This window comes from Haliotis asinina, chromosome 3, assembly GCF_037392515.1.
Source record: "Haliotis asinina isolate JCU_RB_2024 chromosome 3, JCU_Hal_asi_v2, whole genome shotgun sequence".
In the NCBI taxonomy this organism is placed as follows: Eukaryota; Metazoa; Mollusca; class Gastropoda; order Lepetellida; family Haliotidae; genus Haliotis; species Haliotis asinina.
This window is the reverse complement of record NC_090282.1, coordinates 54,221,861-54,247,135: the sequence shown is the minus strand read 5'-3', so window position 1 is coordinate 54,247,135 and position 25,275 is coordinate 54,221,861. Positions and strand designations below refer to the sequence as shown.

Here is a 25,275-nt window from a genome sequence, read left to right as displayed (position 1 = left end):
GAGAGTCAAGTGGATGTGATAAAACATGTCCTCTCCACTCTGGCTCCCATTAATCACTACAGCGCTGATAGCATCGCGTCATTAATTATCCTCCTCATAACACTGTCATAATCAGAATTGCAACCTAATAGGCTCTGCGACAGCGTCCAGCCACATACCTAAATTGGAAAATGATCAGCATCACTTTCATGAACATAATTAAAATTAATAGACAATAAAACACTTTTTTTCAAATTTCACATAGCTGTGGGCAAGGAATAAACTGACAGAAGCCCCCGAATATGATTACAAACTATCATAATTCAATAAAATCCTTACTGCTACTGGCAAAGTGTGTTACTGCCTGTATGACAAGCAGAGATGAAAAAATCTATCAATTTCAAAATCTTTTCAACTGTGTTTCTTTGGGTTCAATATAATTACGTTGTGCTGGTAAAAAGCCTAAAATCACTTTCTGTAACCAACATAGCGCTGTCTAATCAAGACATAAATGACAAATGACGACATGTGACCCTTTGCCCACAGCTGATTGGTCAAGCTAATGCATTGCACAACGAGACATTTTGAGGCTTCAGCAACAAGATTTGCAATGATTTTGTGCGACACCAGTCGGCAGTAATCAATATCCTACCCATGGATGGTTGAACACTACCGCTTGTAATAATTGTCCTGCATGGCCATGTGCTCTGCTAAATTAGTCAAATCCTTCGCCGGATTCCCGTAATTAAATAATCACAAAACACAATCAGGACTCTGGCCGGGACTGAAGATGATAAACACTTAAGTGGTGCACACTGCTGGTTCTTTGATCCCGACACTGCTGGGACAAGCTTGTCTCATGTCCTCAAACCACATGACCAATCCACATTATCGTTGCCCATATTGTTGCCCAGCAATTTCACATGATTGTTAGTGTTTATGATACATGAAACATGCTGTTATGCTGTGAATAGATTCCTGACTGTTCATTTAATCTGCTAAGACACACAATAAACACCCATGAGATGTTCCTGATATAAGTCCTGAGACTGTCCTAAATGACACCCTTCTTTTGATATTTTTCTCTTCAAAGTAAATTAAATTCCCCTCAATGACATCTTGACAACTTCCAAGGACCATCTTAAGTACATGATTTCTGTCACATGATAACAAAATATTCTCCCTTCTTAATGAACAAAAATGAAAGTTATACTGCATTCTGTTGCAAAAAGTATGTTTTGGAAGAGTGGGATAAGCTGTGATGATAGAATGACAGGGAAATGGACAATCTTTATCTACACTCTTTTTTATTCTGTTATATTTCCCATCCAACTGATAGAATTTCTGTTATTCCATAGATTGTGAGTACTTGTGCTGGACAATAAGCCTTCAATATGTCTTCTAACTCAGCATGACTACATAGCTCAATCACATAGTTAATTGTAAGTGACCATTCACCAGTATATTAAAACATTCCATTCTAACATTCCATGAAATATGAGAAGCCATGCTAACTCTATGATAGACTCATGATATATTTTTGCTTGAAAACAGAAATCAGAACAAATCAAACTAACTTGATTTCTGCCAGAAAATGTGGTTCTAAAAATGTGGAAATAATTATCAGGATACGTTGCATTGATAATGTGAATATCATGATATGTGTATGCAAGGACGGCCTATTGTGACAAGAAGTAACTTATATCAACAAAGATATCATCACCTGTTATATATTGTGGACTGCAATAACATGGTAAGAAGCTAAAAAAAACCTAAAAACAAGATTTACTAAGTATTAAACCTTATGAATTAACTTTCACAAATCTGTTTCAAAAGAAATCAAGCTTATGAATTTCAAGTTCTTTTCTCAAACAGTGCCCCAATGATATATACATGCCATGTCTTACATTGGAAGGGAAATGAGATAACATCAGTTATAGACAGTAACTCCACTGGGGCAGTTATTCAGTTTGTGTTTTTATATATGACTTACAAGGACTAGAAACACAGGAGAGTCACTATGAACCATCTGTACAAAGACAGTTACCATTACTCAAGTCCAGCTATGTGTATATGTTTGTTACTGAAGCAGCTGTCATGGATGATCTCCCCTGCCTGCTCAAGTGGAGCCAGCTGTCAGTGTAGGCCACAAGTAGTTCATTCTGCATCTGCTAGTAAGACATGGACTACAACTGTCTGACCTACACTGCTGGAGTGTCCACAAGGTGGCACTGCCACTTGTAAGAGAGTTACAGCTATCTGTTGAGAGTGCTGGAATTCTCAAATAGGACCAACCAGTGGGACAAGCACTGCTTATGAATTAAGTTAACGTCTCGCTGTTATTTTTCATTATTCTACATAAAAACCATTGTTGACTCACATCAAAAGAAATAAATCATCTGCGAAAGAAAATCGGCAGGCAGTTTGATTAAATTGCGATGCAATCGAAACTTGTGGGCACAGACGCAGAAGCGCGTCTTATCACGCCACCCGGATTCCCGCGTGATTACACGACGTCCGAATCAATACGACACCGGGACACACTCGGTATTGACAGGCATATCCATGACTCTGTCCTCAGTGTCGAGGTGCCACAAAATCCTATAAAATTGTTATTGTCCGTCTTTTCAGTTACGGATTTGATACGCCCATGGAAAGTGGCCGATTTCTCTGGAGAACTGGCAGGCTGCATGGGCTGTTCCAAAGGCGGGCTGTCCTATGTCAACAGCGGAAAGTGTAATTAGTCGTGATGTCCTGGTTGTTATTGATCCCATGACGAGGGGACAGATGGGACGCTTTCCCCACGAGGTGCTTAATGAAGGGGGCCAAACACGCTATGCAGCACTACCCAGCCACTTATTCTAAAAACTTACTTTGCTTTTTTCTTACCATGAAATTTGACAGATATCAAATATCTGACATCTAATGTAATTTAATTTTTTAAAACATGAAATTTGACAATTATTGGAAATTTCTAAAATTTTATTGAGAAGCGTTCCATCCATGTCCCTTGCCAGTTTATGTGAAGATGTGCTATTGATTTTGCTCAATGGTATTACAGGCAAGTTGAGCAGGCGACTGTCAACTCTGCTGGCTACACACGCTAACAGGGTTACCAAGGGCCTGCTACTTCCTGGAGCAGTTGTCCACTTGCTGGGACACTGAGGTCACATCACCTCACTGAAGGACAGTCAGACGACCTAGCAGGACCCAAGTACAACAGGAACCTTACTTGCCAGGCCTACGTCATTGTCAATGACCACTACATTCATGATACATCCCAGTAGGATGTTAACAAATGTTAACAAATGGAAACTTGTTTCTACATGTAATTTCAAGCAGTACTAAAATCTGATGTACATATTAATACATGCTGTTGTTCCGTCAATTCACAGTAAGAATTTGTTTATATGCGCTGCTTATTTTTGTACAAAACCCGAATTGAAACTCTCAAAGAGAAAACTTAAAGTCACTTATTAATTTCCAAGATCAACTTTGCATTCACATATTTCTTAATAGCATTCAGAAAAGTGAGAGTTATTTCACTACAAGAAATTCAAAACTCAACTCCTCTTATAAAAACCCAGAATTTCCAAAGAAGTCATGAATACTGTTAGAATGTTGATTCCACCATGGCACTATGTTGGCACTGGTGGGGAGCCTCCTCAGCCTGGAGGTGCAGTATCACATGGCCCCTCTGGTTTGGGGGTCACAAGAGGGAGCCATTGGTGAACATCTGCATTCCTTTACACAGCCTGACAAGTACTCCCTAACTCAGCAAATTGTTCACAAAAAGCATCCATCAAATAGAATTCTCCTTGTTGGTTTCTACCCCATTAGAAACAGTCATTTGTTACAGTATATGTGGTGCCATGAAGACCATAAGTTCAAATTTCGGAACATATCCTTTGACTTACTTAAGACTGCCTCTGATGTCAGGTTATCACATAAAGTATTCATTTGTCAATCAAAGACACAGGATTTTAAATAATATTGCCTAATATTAAAAGCGCACACAAAAAAGTATTCCATAGTTGCTATGAAAGTCAATGCCTGAATGATAACTTTCTCTTCATATTTAACAAATGTTGCTGTTCATCAACCTTGACAGTGTGAAGATGAATGGACTTTCCTATCCTGAGCCCCAGCTGTATATGAAACAGTCTGAGTTTGGAAGCTACCAGGATCTGTCTTCTATGAGACATGCATTCCGCTCTGCTCTCTTCTGCCTTACAACACAGACTCTTGCAATTTTACAAGAACACAAATCAGAGAGGAAATAAGTAATTTCCTGTGGCTAATATCCCAAAACACAAGACAGCTGTGACGCAGCCAGCTGGGCACTGTTTAATGTGAATTTCTTGGGAAGGCAAGGAGGGGGACACTTGATACAGTGAGATGTATCACTGGGGTACAGGATGGGATGTGGAAGACCAGGTGAGGGCACTTCATGCAGTGAGATGTTGTAGCAGGGTACAGGATGGGGTGGGGGAGACCAGGAGGGGGAAAATGATAGTGAGATGTATCACTGGGGTACAGGATGGGATGTAGAAGACCAGGTGGGGGACATTTGATGCAGTGAGATGTTGCAGCAGGGTACAGGATGGGGTTGTGGAGACCAAGCCGAGGACACATGATACAGTGAGATGTCGTAGTAGGGTACAGGAAGGGCTGGGGGAGACCAAGAGGGGGACACTTGATAGTGTGATGTATCAAGGGGGTACATAATGGGGTGGGGGAGACCAGGTGGGGGACATTTGATATAGTGAGATGTCGTAGCAGGGTACAGGATGGGGTGGGGGAGACCAGGCAGGGGACATTTGATACAGTGAGATGTATCACTGGGGTACAGGATGGGATGTAGAAGACCAGGTGGGGGACACTTGATGCAGTGAGATGTCGTAGCAGGATACAGGATGGGGTGTAGAAGGTCAGGAATTTGACACTTGATACAGTGAGATGTATCACTGGGGTACAGGATGGGATGTGGAAGACCAGGCGGAGGACACTTGATACAGTGAGATGTCGTAGCAGGGTACAGGATGGTATGTGGAAGACCAGGTGGAGGACACTTCATGCAGTGAGATGTATCACTGGTGTACAGAAGATGGAGTTGGTGGGAGGAAGAGTGGGCAAGGTTGATGGAGGCACTCTTATAAATGTATTGCACTGGCAGACATTATTTTCTATTTTTTTACTAATTGCTCTTCTGGCTGAATAAGTGACAACTTTCTGAGTTTTAGAACTAGCTCACAACACAAATCTCATTATATGACAATGACTAAAAACACAGTTTCCAATTGTACTGCAGTGCTAGACAACACTATTCTGATTGTATTACAGTGCTTGACAACACTATTCTGATTGTATTACAGTGCTTGACAACACTATTCTGATTGTATTGCAGTGCTAGACAACACTATTCTGATTGTATTACAGTGCTTGACAACACTATTCTGATTGTATTACAGTGCTTGACAACACTATTCTGACTGTATTGCAGTTCTAGACAACACTAGTCTGATTGTATTACAGTGCTTGACAACACAATTCTGATTGTATTATAATGCTTGACAACACTACTCTGATTGTATTACAGTGCTTGACAACACTATTCTGATTGCATTACAGTGCTTAACAACACTTTTCTGAATGTAGTACAGTGCCTGACCTATATGTACTGTATTGTAGTGACTGACAAGAGTAATCTGATTGTTTTGCAATAGTTGACAAGACCATTATGGTTGTATTGCAATGGTTGACAGCCCTACTCTGACTGACTTGACAGGACTGATAACACTATTGTGACTGTATTGGCCTGGCTAACAACATTATGCAGTAGTCAGCAATATTACAGCCTTATCAGGTCAGTCTTTAAATGGCCCAGTCTCAGGCAAACCAGGGGTTGATAGTGTGAGCTATCCGCACTGAGCTATTTCCACTGTAATCATCTTTTACAACATGCAAGTTATTGGTAACTGGAGCACTCAGGCGATTGACTATTCTGGTAGTCCAGACTACAATGATTGCAATGCCATTTCTATCATATTATTAATGTTCTGTTTCACACACTTCCTTCAAAGACAATTTCCTTAGGAAAACCAACAGTGATTCCCATCTGTGCCTTTAAAGATCAAATACCCAAGACGATAAATACAACTTACAAATATTTCAGCTTTGATATATTTTACCTTCAACATTGAGCATCTAACCATACTAACCAGTACCTTGCGTTGAACAAGTAGTGATTTGTGACTGATGATATCACAATAGTCTGTAAAGCAATGAGATTCAATTTCATTTCAGCAAGATCTACTATGACACATTGCTTCAGCTCATCCTAGCAATATTTCTTTATCTCCTGTGGAAGTAAAGTCAGGACAATAAAATGCACAAGTGTCTATCAGTGAATCAAAACTGATAACTGAACTTTTGCAGTTATCAGGTCAAATAATGCCTGAAGTTTGCCCATATGAGAAATACATAAAAAATAAGGTCTTACTAATACTACCATACAATGTGTGGATTATGTGCTGTGTTGAAAGATATGAATCCACTTCATCAGTTAAGAATGCCTGACTAGCCACTAGCAGCTCCTTGTATTTGATCATACACCAAGATTAATAACTACCTCAATCTATCACAATATGAAATCCAAATGATACTGTCCCACAGTCAGCTAACCAAATAGCACACATTACAACCTTAATCTTGTGTCCAACACCAACCATCATATCTGCGTATTTCCACAGAAGCGCACTTGCTTGGTTGTCATTAATATTCCCCCATCTCTAGGGTTAATTTGCTAATTTGTCAATGACCCTCAATTGAGCTGCATCTCTGGGGATTCAGCCGTAACAAACGGATATCAGTCACAGAGTTTGATACGCAGTATGTGTTAATCCTACCGCTCTCACTCTGCTATTGTAAACTCAGGGAGTTGTAATAAGCAGAATAATGTCATGTGTCTCTACGAGCAAGGGAAATTTATGATACCTGCCTTTGTGTGTTGAGCAGGGCAGAATTCGCTGCCGGTACTTGCAAAATGAAACTTTCATCTGACATTCGTGACAGCTGGGGAACATGTATTTTCTCCCGAGAATCAGCCGATATGACGTGACTCGGGAGAATAACAAAGAATTATTGAAATAACATTTAAGAGGAGAGTTAATTGAAAAGAATTGTTTGCTCCAGTGACACAAGGTCAGATCTGTTTTACACACCAGTTGTATTAGGGAAGGCACTGGGACCTCACAGCTGTACATGCATGGACGATAAAATATTACGTGGGACTGCCCCTGATAGACGCCAACTCTTGTTGCATCCACTGTTGTCTACTTGAAAGGACTTAAAAAAGAACAAATGCATGCTAAGTCTGATTAATTTGTCGATGCACTCAAGAGCTATAGTCCCCAAATCATTGTGCCTGGTTAGGACAAAATTCATATCTTCAAATGTCCCAGACTCAGGAAATGTACATCAAATCAATACACCATAATTCTGTTATCTGTTTAAATCAATAATGTTTCATTGTCACCACCATCCACATGAGGACATGAATGGCTGATTTGCGGTCTCCACAGTTTTCTTTCATTACCATGGACAGTTTGATAACAAGACCAATGACTTGAGATTTATGCTACTTTGAAGTGTGTTTCTTTCCATTCAACATGTCAACTACATGTAGGAGGAATGTGTACAGTGATGCCAGCAGTACACAATTACAATCTGATAAAAGTCCATTAGCATGCAAAAGATGCTGACAAACAACATATGAAATACATGATAAATATTCCATATCATTGATTCATAGGATAATGGGACATCCAAGGGATGCAACTCCTTTATCAAAACTGAATTTTGGGACCCTGCACCATTTTTTCCACCTGGACACTAAATAAGTATGTTTGGCACATAGTGGAACATTTCTAACAATGACAATAATTCTATTGATTCCCGTTCTTACAAAGGTGTGACTTGAAAAGAAATAAATCAAAGAGTCATTGGTTTTGTGTTTTCTTTATTCCTAGTGGTTTTCCAAGTATTGTTTGCAGGAGTTATCACCCCTAATAAAATCATGGGGAAACTTTAATGTGCTCTCTGGTATTGCTGGAGGATGGATGGATGGGCCTTCACCTCAAGTATTAGTGGTAGTCTCCTGAGTATTATTATCATCACTGTGATAATGATTGCCAAGTCCCACATAAGGTTTGCTGGAAATAAACTACATCTAATCCAGGTGAGGAAAACAACAATCAAACTAACAAACATAAATGTTTACTGACAAGACATACAGAACTGGTTCTTGTGACAACACCTGAGAATGTTTCTTCCTGATGTATTGTGACAAGAAATGTTTCCAGGTTCACAACAACCAGTCATGCTCAGGTCTGGGTTGAATAATTTTGTTATATACCTGTGAAAGACTGAGATTTCAGAGTTTTACTACAGTAAAAATATCACTTTGATAGAACTATTTCATGGCTTAACAAAGTTTTCTGTCCTGTATCTTGTAGCACAACACAATTAAACGCAATGGCATTTGGTGGGTAAGCCTGTGCATGAGGTAACCAAAGGAACCTCCAGAGTAGAAAACTCAAACCAATCAGCTGATCAACTAGTCGTTGCATCAACCTGCACTGAATAAGTGAGATTTAATTAAAGTGTCTACCCCTTGCTGTGTTTTGTTGAGCCTATGCCTTGTTTTGTGTGAGTTTACTGCTGTTCCGCACACTTGATTTACATGGTGACAGCATTCAAAAATGACATTTTATGCACATACTTTATTACACGTGACTGGCAACAGTCATTACATATTTCATTTATCATTATGATCATATTTTCTTGCACTAATGCTGTATAAATGTACTGAAAAATGTACAAAAAAAATAGAAACAGAATGCAGTTATGAAGGATGCAGGGTGAATATCAACGGGCCCAGCATTGGAAAACTCTTGTAACAGCCTTATGTGCTAAGAGCATGAAGGGGATTAAGCAAGTAAGAGTGAAAAATTTAAGTATCCATATCATAAATAGAATATTTCAGGTGTCTAGTGAAATATGATATCTGTCGTTTGTGACATGTAAAATGTTGTACTTTCTCATCACTTGATGACAGATGACATGAAATATCCTCAGTAACTCAGTAGTGACTCGTTCCAGTAGTTGTCTGATTTCTGGATGTCAGTCAATGTTTAACGTCACAAGAGGTCTAAATCATGGTATCTCTGTCATGCAACTTATCTCACTCTTTCCTCATTTTCCCTAGTAGAAGGCAATGCAGAAGGGATGCACTTGCCAATAGCCATAGACCCTCAATCATGACGGTCCTAGTTGACATCCTCAGACAGGATGTTATAAAAGTGTGCGACCACTGGCAAGATGACATGATCTGTTCCAGTGAAAGTCTTCCAAGATGCTAAGCAATGGTTACAATTGTGTGTGGACATAGGGATCCATCTGTAGGTGGCTGATCTTCTGCCATAGTGCAAGCCTGGTTACTAGTTTTCTTAATCCAGGCCACCACTGTGTTCTTCAAAATATTGTTATCTGATTAGTCTTGACAAGCTATATACAGACAGTGGAATCCATAAGGAAATGCATCAGTCCTAAGAAAGCATCATTTCAGAGCTACCTGAGGTTGCAATGGAAGCTGGCTGATTTTGGTTGTCTGAGAAGTGTTGGCCAAAGAGGCAGACCTAATAGTTGAAATCCACCAGTCGGCCATGGTGGCGCCACTAAATACAGAGTCATCTGATTTATGACCTTGGATAGGGCTGTGGCATAAACAGTGGAACTGCATATGTGATCATGCCTTCCCAAGGAGTCATCATGGCATGATCTGCATAAGCTAAAGGATCTGGAACAGGCCCTAGATTTACAAAGCTCTCTTAGAGCTAAGACTGTCAAAATGCCATTCATTAACATTAATTTACGACTATCTTAGCTCTAGGAGAGCTTCGGACATCTTGGCCCTGGGCTGTTACAAGCTGTAACTGGTTGCTGAGTGACACTGCAAGCAGATGTGTATGAGGCTGCTCCCGGTTGATGTCACCTATCTAAAGACAACCATGTGAATGAAGGCCAAGATAGACCGTCTGTGATGATGATGATCTTCCCTGGAATGTGTCTGGCTGTGATGCTGCAATCCAGATGGTCTGTCAGATGGTAATGTTCCCCACCAAACCCTGTCAGGAATTGAAAGTGGGTTGTACTAAAATGGAACTGTCCATGTGGGAAGTAAAGAAGAGATCAGCAGGTATAGTGCCCAGTGAGAAGCGAGAGCTCCTAATAGCAACATCCACATATATATGAGGAGGTGACTGAAACTCAGCTATCTTGGTCCTGACTTCTTTGTAATAATGATTCTCTGGATGATAACCTAGGCCTATAATCTTAGATAAAAGTAATATATATATATATATAAGTAAAGAAGAGATCAGCAGGAATAGAGCCCAGTGAGAAGTGAAAGCTCCTAATAGCAACATCCACATATATGTGTGGAGATGACTGGAACTCAACTACCTTTCTTGGGTAGATGCTCCAGTTGTAAGAGAAACCACAAATTCCCTAGAAAAGCTGGAAGATGTAGAGAGTCTTCTAAATTGGCATCCAGTTTGACATTTGAAGACAGAAAATCATCCAAATACCTGTGAATTCTATATGCTGAAGACAGCCTTCTGGTGACAGAAAAGCATAGTCATCTACAATCTAGGAACAATATGTGTAGATATGCATCCTATGGAGATCACTAGAGCCAAACAGACATGTTATCTCAGGTATTTCTGGTTGAAGATATTCAGATCACATTCAAGACTACTCACACACACTGATTATCATAAAAGGTTCGGCACTCAGCACCAAGATATGATACGTTACTGACTGCTCAATGTGCTTTTCCATTTCTATTGTCTTTTCACAGGCTGGACTTTAATGTCATTAATTACAATGACAAAGTTAATTGGTTTCACTTCATAGAAGAAGACCCTGCATGTGATTATTATATTATTTTCTTGTAAAAAGAATGAGTACAGTTTATCCATTTCTAGTAAAATAAATGTGAAAGTCTATCCCATAAAGCCTTGAGAGATTATGTATTTTATACTGACAAATATCTAAAATTTGTTGTTACTTTCAGGCTATTCTCTGCTTATTTCTATTGTCCATAAAAATGGACAAATTATATAGTATGAGAACAAACTGAACTCATAATGTATATGTTCACTTCAGATTGCATTCTACCTGCTAATCTGCCAGGACATGATGAAGTAGCAAGATGGTTGCAGAAATAAACTTAATATATTCCTTCCAGCAGTTGTGAGAACTAAGAAAACTACCTTTGCATATTTAGAACTGAACTACCCACAGAAGCTAAAGATATCAAATACCTTCCTCTCCCCATGATTAGTAAAACAATGGGAGAGCTGCCATCTATTTCCTGCAGTGACAAGGGAAGTAAGACATCAGTCTGCATCACAACACAGGATCATGCACAGATTCGAAAACAGTCAAACAAATCCTGTCATCTCGCAATCTACCTTAATGTCAACAAACATGAACAAACAGTTACAGTATGTACTATAAGTCAACAGTAACAATCACAAGTTGTTCAAAGAAAATGAATACATATACATGTACGTGTATTTCAACAAATTCATTAAAATATCATATGCTTAGTCTAGTGACAACTGATTTCTGATAGCCATGTAAAAAGACTCCCAAAGGTATTATGTCCACTTAGCTGACTGAATGACCACTTGAATACCCTTCTCAAGTGGAAGAAGAGAGGCTACAAGAGGAGAAGCTGACCAGATAGTGAATCAGGACAAGGAGACTCTGGACACAGGACTGGCTTGGTGGTATACAATGCAAGAATGATCCCAATATTGTTACCCTTACACTCATTAGGGGCAACTGACCGGACAGTGAATCGGGGCAATGAGTGTCTGGACACAGGAGTGGCTTGGTGGTATACAATACAAGAATGATCCCAATATTGTTACCCTTACACTCATTAGGGGCAACTGACCAGACAGTGAATCAGGACAAGGAGTGTCTGGACACAGGACTGGCTTGGTGGCATACAATACAAGAATGATCCCAATGTTGTTACCCTTACACTCATTAGGGGCAACTGACCAGACAGTGAATCGGGACAAGGAGTGTCTGGACACAGAGCTGGCTTGGTGGTATGCAATACAAGAATGATCCAAATGTTTTTAACCTTACACACATCAGGGCAACTAACCAGACAGTGAATCAGGACAAGGAACGTCTGGACATAGGGTTGGTCTGGTGGCATACATGAATGATCCCAATGTTGTTACCCTTACACAGACTGAGAGAGGACATCCTGTTCATATCGTGCCACCTTGAAGAAACTGAACTCTTGATTGTCATTCCCCAGATAGGTGAGTGAGTGACATTTAATGCCATCCCCAAATAAGAAAGAAGTCTGCATAAACACGGACTCTCCAGGACACAACTACTTCACTATTTGTGGTCAGCTGGCTGAGATCACACAGGCTGATGTATTCTGCCTTACCCAGATCAAAATACTGTGACAGGAAGCTGCATGTTCTCTTCCTTATAGTGCAGTGACCTGGGTAAAACACCACATTCAGCAATGCTTCAGTAATATCCTCACAATTTGATGAGGGAGGAAAACCAGAAGTGATCTCAGCCTTACATCTTACCACTGTGCTATGAACAAAAACATGATGAAACTGGGAGTGGAAGCATCCGTCGCAAGATTCTGGAAGACAATAAATGCAACACTGCACAGCAAACTGTTATGCCTTGATGTCATGGTCACCAGTAACTGCTCCCTCAACCACTTTGTATGTACCGTAATAGGTTTATTGCATTGTGTTAATCTGAGAGAGAGTAAACTTGGGACTCTCTCACAATAACCTATATTGCCAAAGCCTGCTGGCCCTGGTCTTGCTAGCACGATGTGGAAATTATTCATCCAGCACATGAATATATTATCTTTCAAGTCTGATAATATTCCAACTCTCAGTCACTCTGTAATCCTTTTTCTGACTCATGAGTGACATTACCTCCAACTGCTTTCTAATGTTCAAAATGATGCAAGTTGAAAAATCTAACATAAAAACTATTAGACAGCTATTTTTCATCTCTGAATATCTCATAGCAAGTTGAAATCAGACACAAATACTCATTTCTTTTAATCAAATTTAAATCTGTCACCCAAAGACACATGCACCTAAATCTATAAATCTGTCATATATTTTTCTCTACAAATCACATTCAAAGTCACAGAAATGAGAGAGCACAAAAATCTGCAAGACTCCTTGATGTAGTGACCTTTGAGCAATGTTGAGTGAGGTCACCAATTTTAGATGGCGGCAGACGGGTTCAGTAGCCATTATGGATCCACAGGGACAGACCCATAAAGTTGGAGCAACAAGCATCCCAGATAGGACTACATCACTTATGAATGAATTAATCTGGCCTGGACGCAGCCACTCAGGTTAGTCGCTGGTGGAATATCGTGACAAATGACAGAACATGTCCTGGGTTCTGCATGCTACATATGACAGGAGAACGGGAATGTGACTTCATTATTTAATAATTGAATTTGGGAACACCTCCTCCTCAGCATTATGACTACCCGTCATGGGACAACAGCAGCAGCAGCAAGCCGGATCAATGGCAGAGTGTTATTATTACAGCCGTCTGCCCCATAGCACCACATTGGGACATCCAGAACTAATTAATCGCCTAATCCTGCCAAGTTAATGACCAATCAGATATTGATCTATTGTGATACTAGGTCCACTTAAGTTTTTTCTGTCCGCATCTAATTTACAACATTTGATAAAACAATCACAAAAATCTGATTTGCTTCTCAATCTGAGTATCTGGAGACGTTATCTTGGTTCCACATGAAACATGACATGGTTGTTGGCTGTTGCCTCAGTCAAGACAAACACACAGCACCCCATGTGACCACTGTAGGTCAAACATTCAAAAGCAGTACTTGGCTTCCACAACTAGAACTTATCCCCAAATGGGAGTGGAATCAATGTGTATACAATCAAGTGAGCCACTGATTGGATCGTGGGATCAGATTTACATGTTAGAGAGGGTCACATTCATGTGAAAGGAACATAAAGTTCTTCACAAAAATTGATATGGAAAAATCAAAGGTGGAGCAGCTATGCGTGAAAGCATCTAACTTTTGATGTCAAGTGCACAACGCTCATGATAGAGGAATATGAAATTTAAACAGGTTTATTTCATTCAGTAGAAAAATAAAACCTGGTGATGTGATTTGAAATCAGTTCATTTAAGACTAATTCTTCATCAAGTTGGTGTTATTGGGTATTGAGTCCTTGAGGTCTCCAAATACAGTAAAGATTATTCCAGGCCTAACACAGGAAGGCTACACTCATTGAGTTATTATTACAAAGTCAAGGAGTTTCATATACAATAAAGCTGATATCAATGTTCACAGTGACCACTGAAACAGTACACTTGACAGAGTATGTGACCTCGTCTGTTCAATCAGGGGAGTTGATTGCAAACTTTATCTGATGCTCCAGGAAAACAAACAAACTTCATTTTCCCTACACAAATACATTTTCTACTTCAAATAATCAAGTAATCTTGATCCAAACACATTACCAAAACATCCATATCATATCCATCCTGACAGAATCTTACTATGTCCTTTGTAGAATAACACAATAAGAACAACTTAGGCACGGCTTTACTGTATGTAAAACCATGCACTTTACTATTCACATACATTTTGCATGCCTTGAAGTCTTCCAACTTGAAATCAGATTTGTACGTCTGACACCTGAGCCATACCACAAAGCCTGGTACATGAGCCATACCACAAACCCTGGTACATGAGCCATACCACAAACCTACCTACAACACCTCACCATGATCCGTCATCAGAAAAAGAATATCAACATATCTGTATTGACATATACAAGCCTGCCATGGAAAAAAGTGCTTATGTTTGTTATCTTCAAAATTTTCTTCAACAGTGCCAGGATCAATTTTGGTGAAATCATGTGTCTGTCCCATTACTACATCTTCCATTCACCAATTTCTATAGGGTCTGCGTTACCACATACTGTACCATTATTCATATTTACATCTACAGACACCTGGAAACTGAATATTAGTTTGAAGAAAATAGAAACATATATCATGAATGACATGCTTTAACTGATTTGTTGTAATCTAAATGATTACATGTCAACATACTGTTTTCCAATGGATACAGCTACACCATATGAACGTCAATGGTGACAGATCAAATTGTTCCACACACAGAAAGTATCTGACAATACACAATATGGTAATACATAACCCTAGTTATATTTATAATTGTTTTAAATGTACTTATAAAAATCAACAAATAAATTACCTGGGCCTGTGATGTTGACAGTCTTTCCTTGAGCTGGTCACACTCTGCCTGGAACCTGCCAGTTTGTTCCTGGAGGTCGACCTTCCTGGAAACAGAATGACAGCATCACTCATACCCCATATGCTGCATGGCTGGACAACACAGACATTTACAGATTGCATCAACAATAGACTCACTACTTCAGAAGTGCTTCACTACTAAAACACAATTACAGTCAAACTATATCTACACTACAGAAGCCCATGGTATCAAACATTGTGATGACATCATTTACCTTGTATAACTGATCAACAAAGTCTGTCATAATATTTGTCACTTATGAAAGGTGCTCCAGTTTTTTCCAAAAAGTTCAACCATTTCCACAGTAACAGCAAACATTATTCAGTCACTTCCATAGATATTGTAGAACATTATTTACTTCTTATTGTACAACATTATTTACTTCTTATTGTACAACATTATTTACTTCTTATTGTACAACATTATTTACTTCTTATTGTACAACATTATTTACTTCTTATTGTACAACATTATTCCGTTACTTCCACAGTAATACTAAGACCTCATACAATCACTTCCACAGTTATAGTGGAACATTATTCAGTCAGTTCTACAGTAATAGTAAGACCTTATGTTTATTTGTGAAATAGAAACATTTATTCAGCAGGAAAGGCCGTTAGACTGAACATTGTCTGTCATGTGCACAAAGGTTTACTCTACTGGGACTGGATGCTGAACTTACTTAGTGAGCAGGTCACTGATTTCCTGTGACTGTTTGGCTACAATGTTCTGGAGCTCTTCAATACGGTCGTCCTTGATCTGCAGGATCTCCAGAACCTTCAGGTCCTTGGCCTCGGACTTCTCCTTTTCCCTGCAGGACATGCATCAATCAGTCCAAACTACAGCTTCAGTTGCACCCACTTACTCAAAAGTTTAAACATATACTGATGCTCTGAAATAGTCTTTCAGGGCTCTTTGATTCTGCCCATAGTTTGGGCAACAAACATAGATAAAAATTGCATATCAAATAAGGAAAGTTGAGATAATCTTCATTTTAAACATTGTCAAACATTATATTTTCATTTCAAAATCTAATCATTTATGGGGGCATTTGGATAAAAGAAATTTCAAAAGAATTATGTTTAATAACATACATATACCCATGCATTAATTAGAAACCACCATATCTAGAAAATGAAATGCTATGCTACAGAAAAGTTAGGGTATAGCCATCAGTTGAATCAGCCTATAGTTGAAGACGATTTATCCACTGACAGTTTTACAAATACCATAACCTTTTCATTTATTTTTCATGAAAGAATATGTTAATGAAAATGTACTGAATTTTTACCTAGAAAAACGATTCGCTTCCACTGAAAGTACACAATCAAATCAAGTTTGGACTGAAAATAACAATGAGTGAGTGAATTAAGTTTCATGCCTCATTCAGCAAAATTCCAGCTATATGTTTCGACCAGACAATCCAGTGATCAACAGCATGAGCATCCATCTGTGCAGATGGAAACCCATGACATATGTCAACCAAATCAACGATTCTGACAACACGATCCCATTAGTTGTCGCTTACGACAAGCACAGTCACCTTTTGCGGAAAGCATATGTCGCTGAAGACCTATTCTACCACCCAAGTCCTTCATAGGTTGCGAAAAGAACAATTCTGTTATATACCAAGATGACATTTACACATGCAAGTTTTAATAATTATTATGCATAATCTGGAAGAACCTGTATGTTAATGATTCAGCCCTTTTTCCTATAATTCAGACTGCTAATTGACAAAACCTGAAAAAGGCCACATTTATAACATTTTGGAATAAATCTTTTAGGATTTTGACTTCTCTGTGATTTCATGACTTCTCCTTGCTTGTAAAGCAACTTTTGCTGCATTTTACAATTTTATTTTGGTTTAGTTTGACTGTAACTTTTCCTAAATCTTAAAATACAAACTTTCATCCATTCACAACAAATAAAAAAATTATAGGTCACATAACAGTCAGTTATCACTTTCACTTTTCAAAATAAGGTACCTAGTTTTATGACAGAAGAACGCCTGTTTTATATAGGCAATTATCCTTATTAAAGTACATGGTAATTTCAATGATGTTTTTGTTTTTGAAATTCTAAAAGCTTGCCCTATCAAACTATGAAGGTTATTTTTCGAAAGATTTTAAAATTTCATTTCAAACAAACTTTAATTGCTAAAAATAAAGGGTGCTGCTTATTTTATACACAGATGTAATATTTTAATCAAAATGCATAAAATGTCGTGTTTAAATGACAACATACTTGTACCAACATCTGATATTATCAGCATGGAAAACCAATATGTTTTTTGTGTGAGTGAAAGTGAACCACAAAGTTTGAAGTAAGACTGCCAGTGATTACCTCTGTATGACCAGTGCTATTGCCTCTGTCACATCCGGATTGGATACCTGCAGCCGTTTCCATAATGACCACACAAATTCCTTGTCAGTCTGAAAGATTATGACAATTATGTTGATAAAATATGTAACAAACAGCTTGTATAGACATGAGCACAATGTAAGAAAGAGATTACATGAACACAGAGAAACTGTCCAAGCCTCGTGGAAGTGTTATCGTCTGTCCCAAGACAAGAAGTGCTAGTTGGTTCTCAGCAAGGCACAATACACTTGGGTCGATCTATTATTGCTTGTCATTATACCAAAACTGTGGTAAAGTTCTGTCAGTATGTATGTGTCTCTGTGGTAAAGTTCTGTAAGCCTTGTGGAGGTCGTATCATCTCTGTCCCAAGACAAGGGGTGCTAGTTAAGCTGGGTTCTCAGCAAGGCACAATACACTTGGGTCAATCTATTATTGCTTGTCATTATACCAAAACTGTGGTAAAGTTCTGTCAGTATGTATGTGTCTCTGTGGTGGTTCTGTTAGTATGTATGTATCTCTGTCCCAAGACAAGGGGTGCTGGTTAAGCTGGGTTCTCAGCAAGGCACAGTACACTTGGGTCTATCTATTATTGCTTGTCATTATACCAAAACTGCATGGCAACAGTTCAGCACTTGCATTTCCTCATACTTGACTCTTCCATGAACTGGATGTATGGTGTATAAGTTATAAACATCGTAAATACATAGTGGCCTGACCCCATCCTAGAGCTTCAATTTGAAAAAGGTTCATATTGAAAATGAAACATACAGCTTAACGGATTACAACTTCTTGTTTATAACGTTGAGCGACATTTCGATGTTTATTATGTTGAGCGACATTTTGATGTAGATTCATACATCGTTATCAAGCTAAATGTGATCACAAGCTTGATAACTATGTATGAATCTACATCAATGTAGTAATCCATAAAGCTGTATGTTTCATTTTTGACTCACCAACTTCTAGAAGAAAACAACTTCATACTGTTTAACATCCGTGCATCCGTGCACAGCACCACAAACAAACTGACACCCCTTTTACACATCAACATTCTGTGACAGAACTCCTCATATGGTGTAGTGGTTAGGTTCTGCACATTGGTGTACTGGGCAACCATGGGGATCTGAACATTGCAGCAGTGAGGACCTGTACATTTGTGTACAGTATTACAAATTGACAACCCTTTTGTCCACATGTACATATGTAAGTATATATGTGTCTCTGTGGTAAAAAACTGTAAGAATGTCAATGTCTCTGTGGTAAAGTTACATCAGTATGTATGTGTCTCTGTGGTAAAGTTCTATCAGTATGTATGTGTCTCTGTGGTAAAGTTCTATCAGTATGTATGTGTCTCAGTGGTAAAGTTACATCAGTATGTATGTGTCTCTGTGGTAAAGTTCTGTAAGCGTGTATGTGTCTCTGTGGTAAAGTTCTATCAGTATGTATGTGTCTCTGTGGTAAAGTTACATCAGTATGTATGTGTCTCTGTGGTAAAGTTCTGTAAGCGTGTATGTGTTTCTGTGGTAAAGTTCTATCAGCATGTATGTCTCTCTGTGGTAAAGTTCTGCAAGCATGTATGTGTCTCTGTAGTAAAGTTGTGTAAGCGTGTATGTGTCTCTGTGGTAAAGTTCTATCAGTATGTATGTGTCTCTGTGGGAAAGTTCTATCAGTATGTATGTGTCTCTGTGGTAAAGTTCTGTAAGCGTGTATGTGTCTCTGTGGTAAAGTTCTATCAGTATGTATGTGTCTCTGTGGTAAAGTTACATCAGTATGTATGTGTCTCTGTGGTAAAGTTCTATCAGTATGTATGTGTCTCTGTGGTAAAGTTCTATCAGTATGTATGTGTCTCTGTGGTAAAGTTACATCAGTATGTATGTGTCTCTGTGGTAAAGTTCTGTAAGCGTGTATGTGTCTCTGTGGTAAAGTTCTATCAGTATGTATGTGTCTCTGTGGTAAAGTTCTATCAGTATGTATGTGTCTCTGTGGTAAAGTTCTGTAAGCGTGTATGTGTTTCTGTGGTAAAGTTCTATCAGCATGTATGTCTCTCTGTGGGAAAGTTCTGCAAGCATGTATGTGTCTCTGTAGTAAAGTTGTGTAAGCGTGTATGTGTCTCTGTGGTAAAGTTCTATCAGTATGTATGTGTCTCTGTGGGAAAGTTCTATCAGTATGTATGTCTCTCTGTGGTAAAGTTCTGCAAGCATGTATGTGTCTCTGTAGTAAAGTTGTGTAAGCGTGTATGTGTCTCTGTGGTAAAGTTCTATCAGTATGTATGTGTCTCTGTGGGAAAGTTCTATCAGTATGTATGTGTCTCTGTGGTAAAGTTCTGTAAGCGTGTATGTGTCTCTGTGGTAAAGTTCTGTAAGCGTGTATGTGTCTCTGTGGTAAAGTTCTGTAAATGTGTATGTGTCTCTGTGGTAAAGTTCTATCAGTATGTATGTGTCTCTGTGGTAAAGTTCTATCAGTATGTATGTGTCTCTGTGGTAAAGTTCTGTAAGCGTGTATGTGTCTCTGTGGTAAAGTTCTATCAGTATGTACGTGTCTCTGTGGTAAAGTTGTGTATGTGTGTCAATGTCTCTATGGTAGAGTTCTGTATGTATGGTGTGTCTCTGTGTTAAAGTTGTGTAAGTATGTATGTGTCTCTGTGGTAAAGTTCTGTTAGTATGTATGTGTCTCTGTGGTAAAGTTGTGTAAGGATGTATGTGTCTCTGTGGTAAAGTTCTGTAAGTATGTATGTGTCTCTGTGGTAAGATTCTGTAAGTATGTATGTGTCTCTGTGGTAAAGTTATGTCAGTATGTATGTGACTCTGTGGTAAAGTTGTGTAAGTATGTATGTGTCTCTGTGGTAAGATTCTGTAAGTATGTATGTGTCTCTGTGGTAAAGTTATGTCAGTATGTATGTGTCTCTGTGGTAAAGTTGTGTAAGGATGTATGTGTTTCTGTGATAAGATTCTGTAAGTATGTATGTGTCTCTGTGGTAAAGTTATGTCAGTATGTATGTGACTCTGTGGTAAAGTTCTATCAGTATGTATGTGTCTCTGTGGTAAAGTTCTGTAAGGATGTATGTGTCTCTGCGGTAAAGTTCTGTCAGTATGTATGTAGCTCTGTGGTAAAGTTCTGTAAGCGTGTATGTGTCTCTGTGGTAAAGTTACATCAGTATGTATGTGTCTATGTGGTAAAGTTCTGTAAGTATGTATGTGTCTCTGGTAAAGTTCTGTAAGCGTGTATGTGTTTCTGTGGTAAAGTTCTATCAGCATGTATGTCTCTCTGTGGTAAAGTTCTGTAAGTATGCATGTGTCTCTGTGGTAAATTTCTATCAGTATGTATGTGTCTCTGTGGTAAAGTTCTGTAAGCGTGTATGTGTCTCTGTGGTAAGGTTCTATCAGCATGTATGTCTGTCTGTGGTAAAGTTCTGCAAGCGTGTATGTGTCTCTGTAGTAAAGTTGTGTAAGCGTGTATGTGTCTCTGTGGTAAAGTTCTATCAGTATGTATGTGACTCTGTGGGAAAGTTCTATCAGTATGTATGTGTCTCTGTGGTAAAGTTCTGTAAGCGTGTATGTGTCTCTGTGGTAAAGTTCTATCAGTATGTATGTGTCTCTGTGGTAAAGTTCTGTAAGCGTGTATGTGTTTCTGTGGTAAGATTCTGTAGGTATGTATGTGTCTCTGTGGTAAAGTTCTATCAGTATGTATGTGACTCTGTGGTAAAGTTCTGTCAGTATGTATGTGTCTCTGTGGTAAAGTTCTGCAAGCGTGTATGTGTCTCTGTGGTAAAGTTCTGTAAGCGTGTATGTGTCTCTGTAGTAAAGTTGTGTAAGCGTGTATGAGTCTCTGTGGTAAAGTTCTATCAGTATGTATGTGTCTCTGTGGTAAAGTTCTATCAGTATGTATGTGTCTCTGTGGGAAAGTTCTGTAAGCGTGTATGTGTCTCTGTGGTAAAGTTCTGTAAGCGTGTATGTGTCTCTGTGGTAAAGTTCTATCAGCATGTATGTGTCTCTGTTGTAAAGTTCTGCAAGCGTGTATGTGTCTCTGTAGTAAAGTTGTGTAAGCGTGTATGTATCTCTGTGGTAAAGTTCTATCAGTATGTATGTGACTCTGTGGTAAAGTTCTATCAGTATGTATGTGTCTCTGTGGTAAAGTTCTGTAAGCGTGTATGTGTCTCTGTGGTAAAGTTCTGTAAGCGTGTATGTGTCTCTGTGGTAAAGTTCTGTAAACGTGTATGTGTCTCTGTGGTAAAGTTCTGTAAATGTGTATGTGTCTCTGTGGTAAAGTTCTATCAGTATGTATGTCTCTCTGTGGTAAAGTTCTGTAAACGTGTATGTGTCTCTGTGGTAAAGTTCTATCAGTATGTGTGTGACTCTGTGGTAAAGTTCTGTAAGTGTGTATGTGTCCCTGTGGTAAAGTTCTATCAGTATGTATGTATCTCTGTGGTAAAGTTCTGTAAGCGTGTATGTGTCTTTGTGGTAAAGTTCTATCAGTATGTGTGTGTCTCTGTGGTAAAGTTCTGTAAGCGTGTATGTGTCTCTGTGGTAAAGTTCTATCAGTATGTATGTATCTCTGTGGTAAAGTTCTGTAAGCGTGTATGTGTCTCAGTGGTAAAGTTCTATCAGTATGTATGTCTCTATGTGGTAAAGTTCTGTAAGCGTGTATGTGTCTCTGTGGTAAAGTTCTATCAGTATGTATGTGTCTCTGTGGTAAAGTTCTATCAGTATGTATGTGTCTCTCTGGTAAAGTTCTGTAAGCGTGTATGTGTCTCTGTGGTAAAGTTCTATCAGTATGTATGTGTCTCTGTGATAAAGTTTTGTAAGTATGTATGTGTCTCTGTGGTAAAGTTCTGTAAGTATGTATGTGTCTCTGTGGTAAAGTTCTGTAAGTGTGTATGTGTCTCTGTGGTAAAGTTCTATCAGTATGTACGTGTCTCTGTGGTAAAGTTGTGTATGTGTGTCAATGTCTCTATGGTAGAGTTCTGTATGTATGGTGTGTCTCTGTGTTAAAGTTGTGTAAGTATGTATGTGTCTCTGTGGTAAAGTTCTGTTAGTATGTATGTGTCTCTGTGGTAAAGTTGTGTAAGGATGTATGTGTCTCTGTGGTAAAGTTCTGTAAGTATGTATGTGTCTCTGTGGTAAAGTTCTGTAAGTATGTATGTGTCTCTGTGGTAAAGTTCTGTAAGTATGTATGTGTCTCTGTGGTAAAGTTCTGTAAGTATGTACATGTCTGAGGTAAAGTTCTGTAAGTATGTACATGTCTGAGGTAAAGTTCTGTAAGTATGTATGTCTTTTTGGTAAAGTTCTGTAAGTATGTATGTCTCTGTGGTAAAGTTCTGTAAGTATGTATGTCTCTGTGGTAAAGTTTTGTAAGTATATATGCATGCAAAGATAAAGTTGAAACCTGATGCATGTACTATGTTTCAGAAGCATTGTTCTACAACTGTAAGTTTGAACTCTTAACTAAAGACCTGTATTTACTTCTGGTGTCAATTTACACTTTCGTTATGCGCACAAATATATAGTGATATATAGCTGAGAAGTCCACTGCAAAACATGTTATGTTGCTTGTGCTATGACTCTTTCAAAACGTAATCTTACAAGACAGGAGCAAGTGGACACCTTCATCCTTTATGTATACAGTTCAGGGAAATGGTCTCTGTGTTACACATGTTGGAACGACAACAATTATCAGTTCTTAACTACTTTGGATGCTCTGGCGTATCAATGTATCAATTTCCAAATGTCCTTCATGCTGTGTTTTGCAGTGAACACACAGGATACATACGAGTCCCAGGGTATGTTCGTTCTTTTGAAAGCACAAGCTTTCAGAACTGAGATTTATTCTTAAGACATTTATTATGAAACTTCTTAAAGGTGGAATACAGGGTCAGAGACCCGATATTTCACATGTATTCTTCACTATTGTATCCATCAAGTCATGTTTTACCAGAAGTTTTCACAATTGCCCATGGATTCCTAGAATGTGTTTACTGTTACCAACTGCTCCTCTTGGTATATAAGGGAACACTACTTTGTTAATATACATTTACCCTATCTGGAGATGCATCTGCCTCACACAAAACCTGATGGTATCATCATCACCAAAATTACATAGTCACCACCTATATGCTCGTCATGACATGAGAGGATGTAAAACTGAAGCAGCACATTCACCAATCCCAGCAGATGTCAGTATACCATGGAAATACAGGCTGGTGGAGATGAAGGGGCAGACACCACAGTAGCGGCACAGGAAACACAATCTGCATGGTAGATAAGTTGCTCACAAGTACATGACACACGACAAAAACTGACATAAAAAGTTCACCTGAGGATGTTAATGCACTGGAGTGTGACGCCTCTGTATCTTGGATGACGGTCATCAGTGTCTTGTTAATGCATGACACATGCATGCCTGTCTCATGTATATGTTCGTGACTGTATCACTTCGCCCAGATTGGATGTCACTAATTGGGAGATTGCATGATGGAGGGAGGGGAAGGCAGTGAAACACACATTCACAAAGCCTAGCAAAAGTACAACTTTCACACAAATACATATCACAACAAATAGTTAAGTTATTTCACAGACTCCAACTTATCTACACTCCAACTTATCTACGTCTTTCAAAGACAAATTGGTTGCTAGTCATGGATAAGTGTGTTCATGTGTATGAATGTTTGTATACAGTGTATAATATGTATACCTGTGTACATATAATCACTAATGTTAAAAAAGGAAGAGTGTTTGATTATTGATTGTGAGGACATCACAGTAAACACAAACGAACCATGAACTTCCCAACAATGAGTTACAAGTTCGCATAGTTAAATATCAGAAGAATATACAACATGTATTCAAACAATATCACAAGACCTTCAGCTTACTGATAATATCAAGTTTACATCTTGTGAAACATTCTACAGTTTGCCTGAGGTTCATAAGAACTATATTATAAGAGATGTAATCTGAGAGAACAATCCATGAAAAATAGTTTTAGTACTGTCTATACAGAGTCAAATGTGTTAAAGCTGAAGGAACCAACCTCAGTACTGGTTTGAACCAGGGAAACAAGATCACTGAACAAGGACTGCAAAGAGAGCAACCTAATTCTTTGAGACAATCACTGACCCAGTGGTGTTTGACCATACAGCAACTGAGAGATGGAGCAAGATTAACCATGGTAAAGGTCTGTGATGTAATAGCACTGTAAAAGATAGAACTCATTCACTTTTAGTCCAGAAAAGGTAAACAACAAAAGCACTGAACATGTGCAAATTGAAGCCATAGTAATGTTTTAACAATGACATAACATCAAAACATACCTGACAAAATACTAATCCAACAGTTTGTAAAGTCAAAATCTCCTAATCATGTCAACCTGTGAACAATGTAGACAGAAGGGTGTCATTGTTGAACCCAGGGTGGCTGGCTTCCACTGGGACTGCCCGATGGACACAAGCTAGGGGAAATGTGGGA

General features: G+C 38.7%; 1 protein-coding gene across 2 annotated transcripts in view; it reads right to left on the bottom strand.

The window, feature by feature from the left end:
• LOC137278169 (centlein-like) overlaps positions 1-25,275 on the bottom strand; it is a 115,887-nt gene that overhangs the window by 71,252 nt on the left and 19,360 nt on the right. For both annotated transcript variants that reach the window (XM_067810352.1, XM_067810351.1), the window contains exons 4-6: positions 17,798-17,886; positions 16,134-16,262; positions 15,392-15,476 (exon numbers count right to left, since the gene is read on the bottom strand). In XM_067810352.1, the coding sequence (XP_067666453.1) occupies positions 15,392-15,476; positions 16,134-16,262; positions 17,798-17,886 (303 nt within the window). The remainder of the gene's footprint in view (positions 1-15,391; positions 15,477-16,133; positions 16,263-17,797; positions 17,887-25,275) is intronic.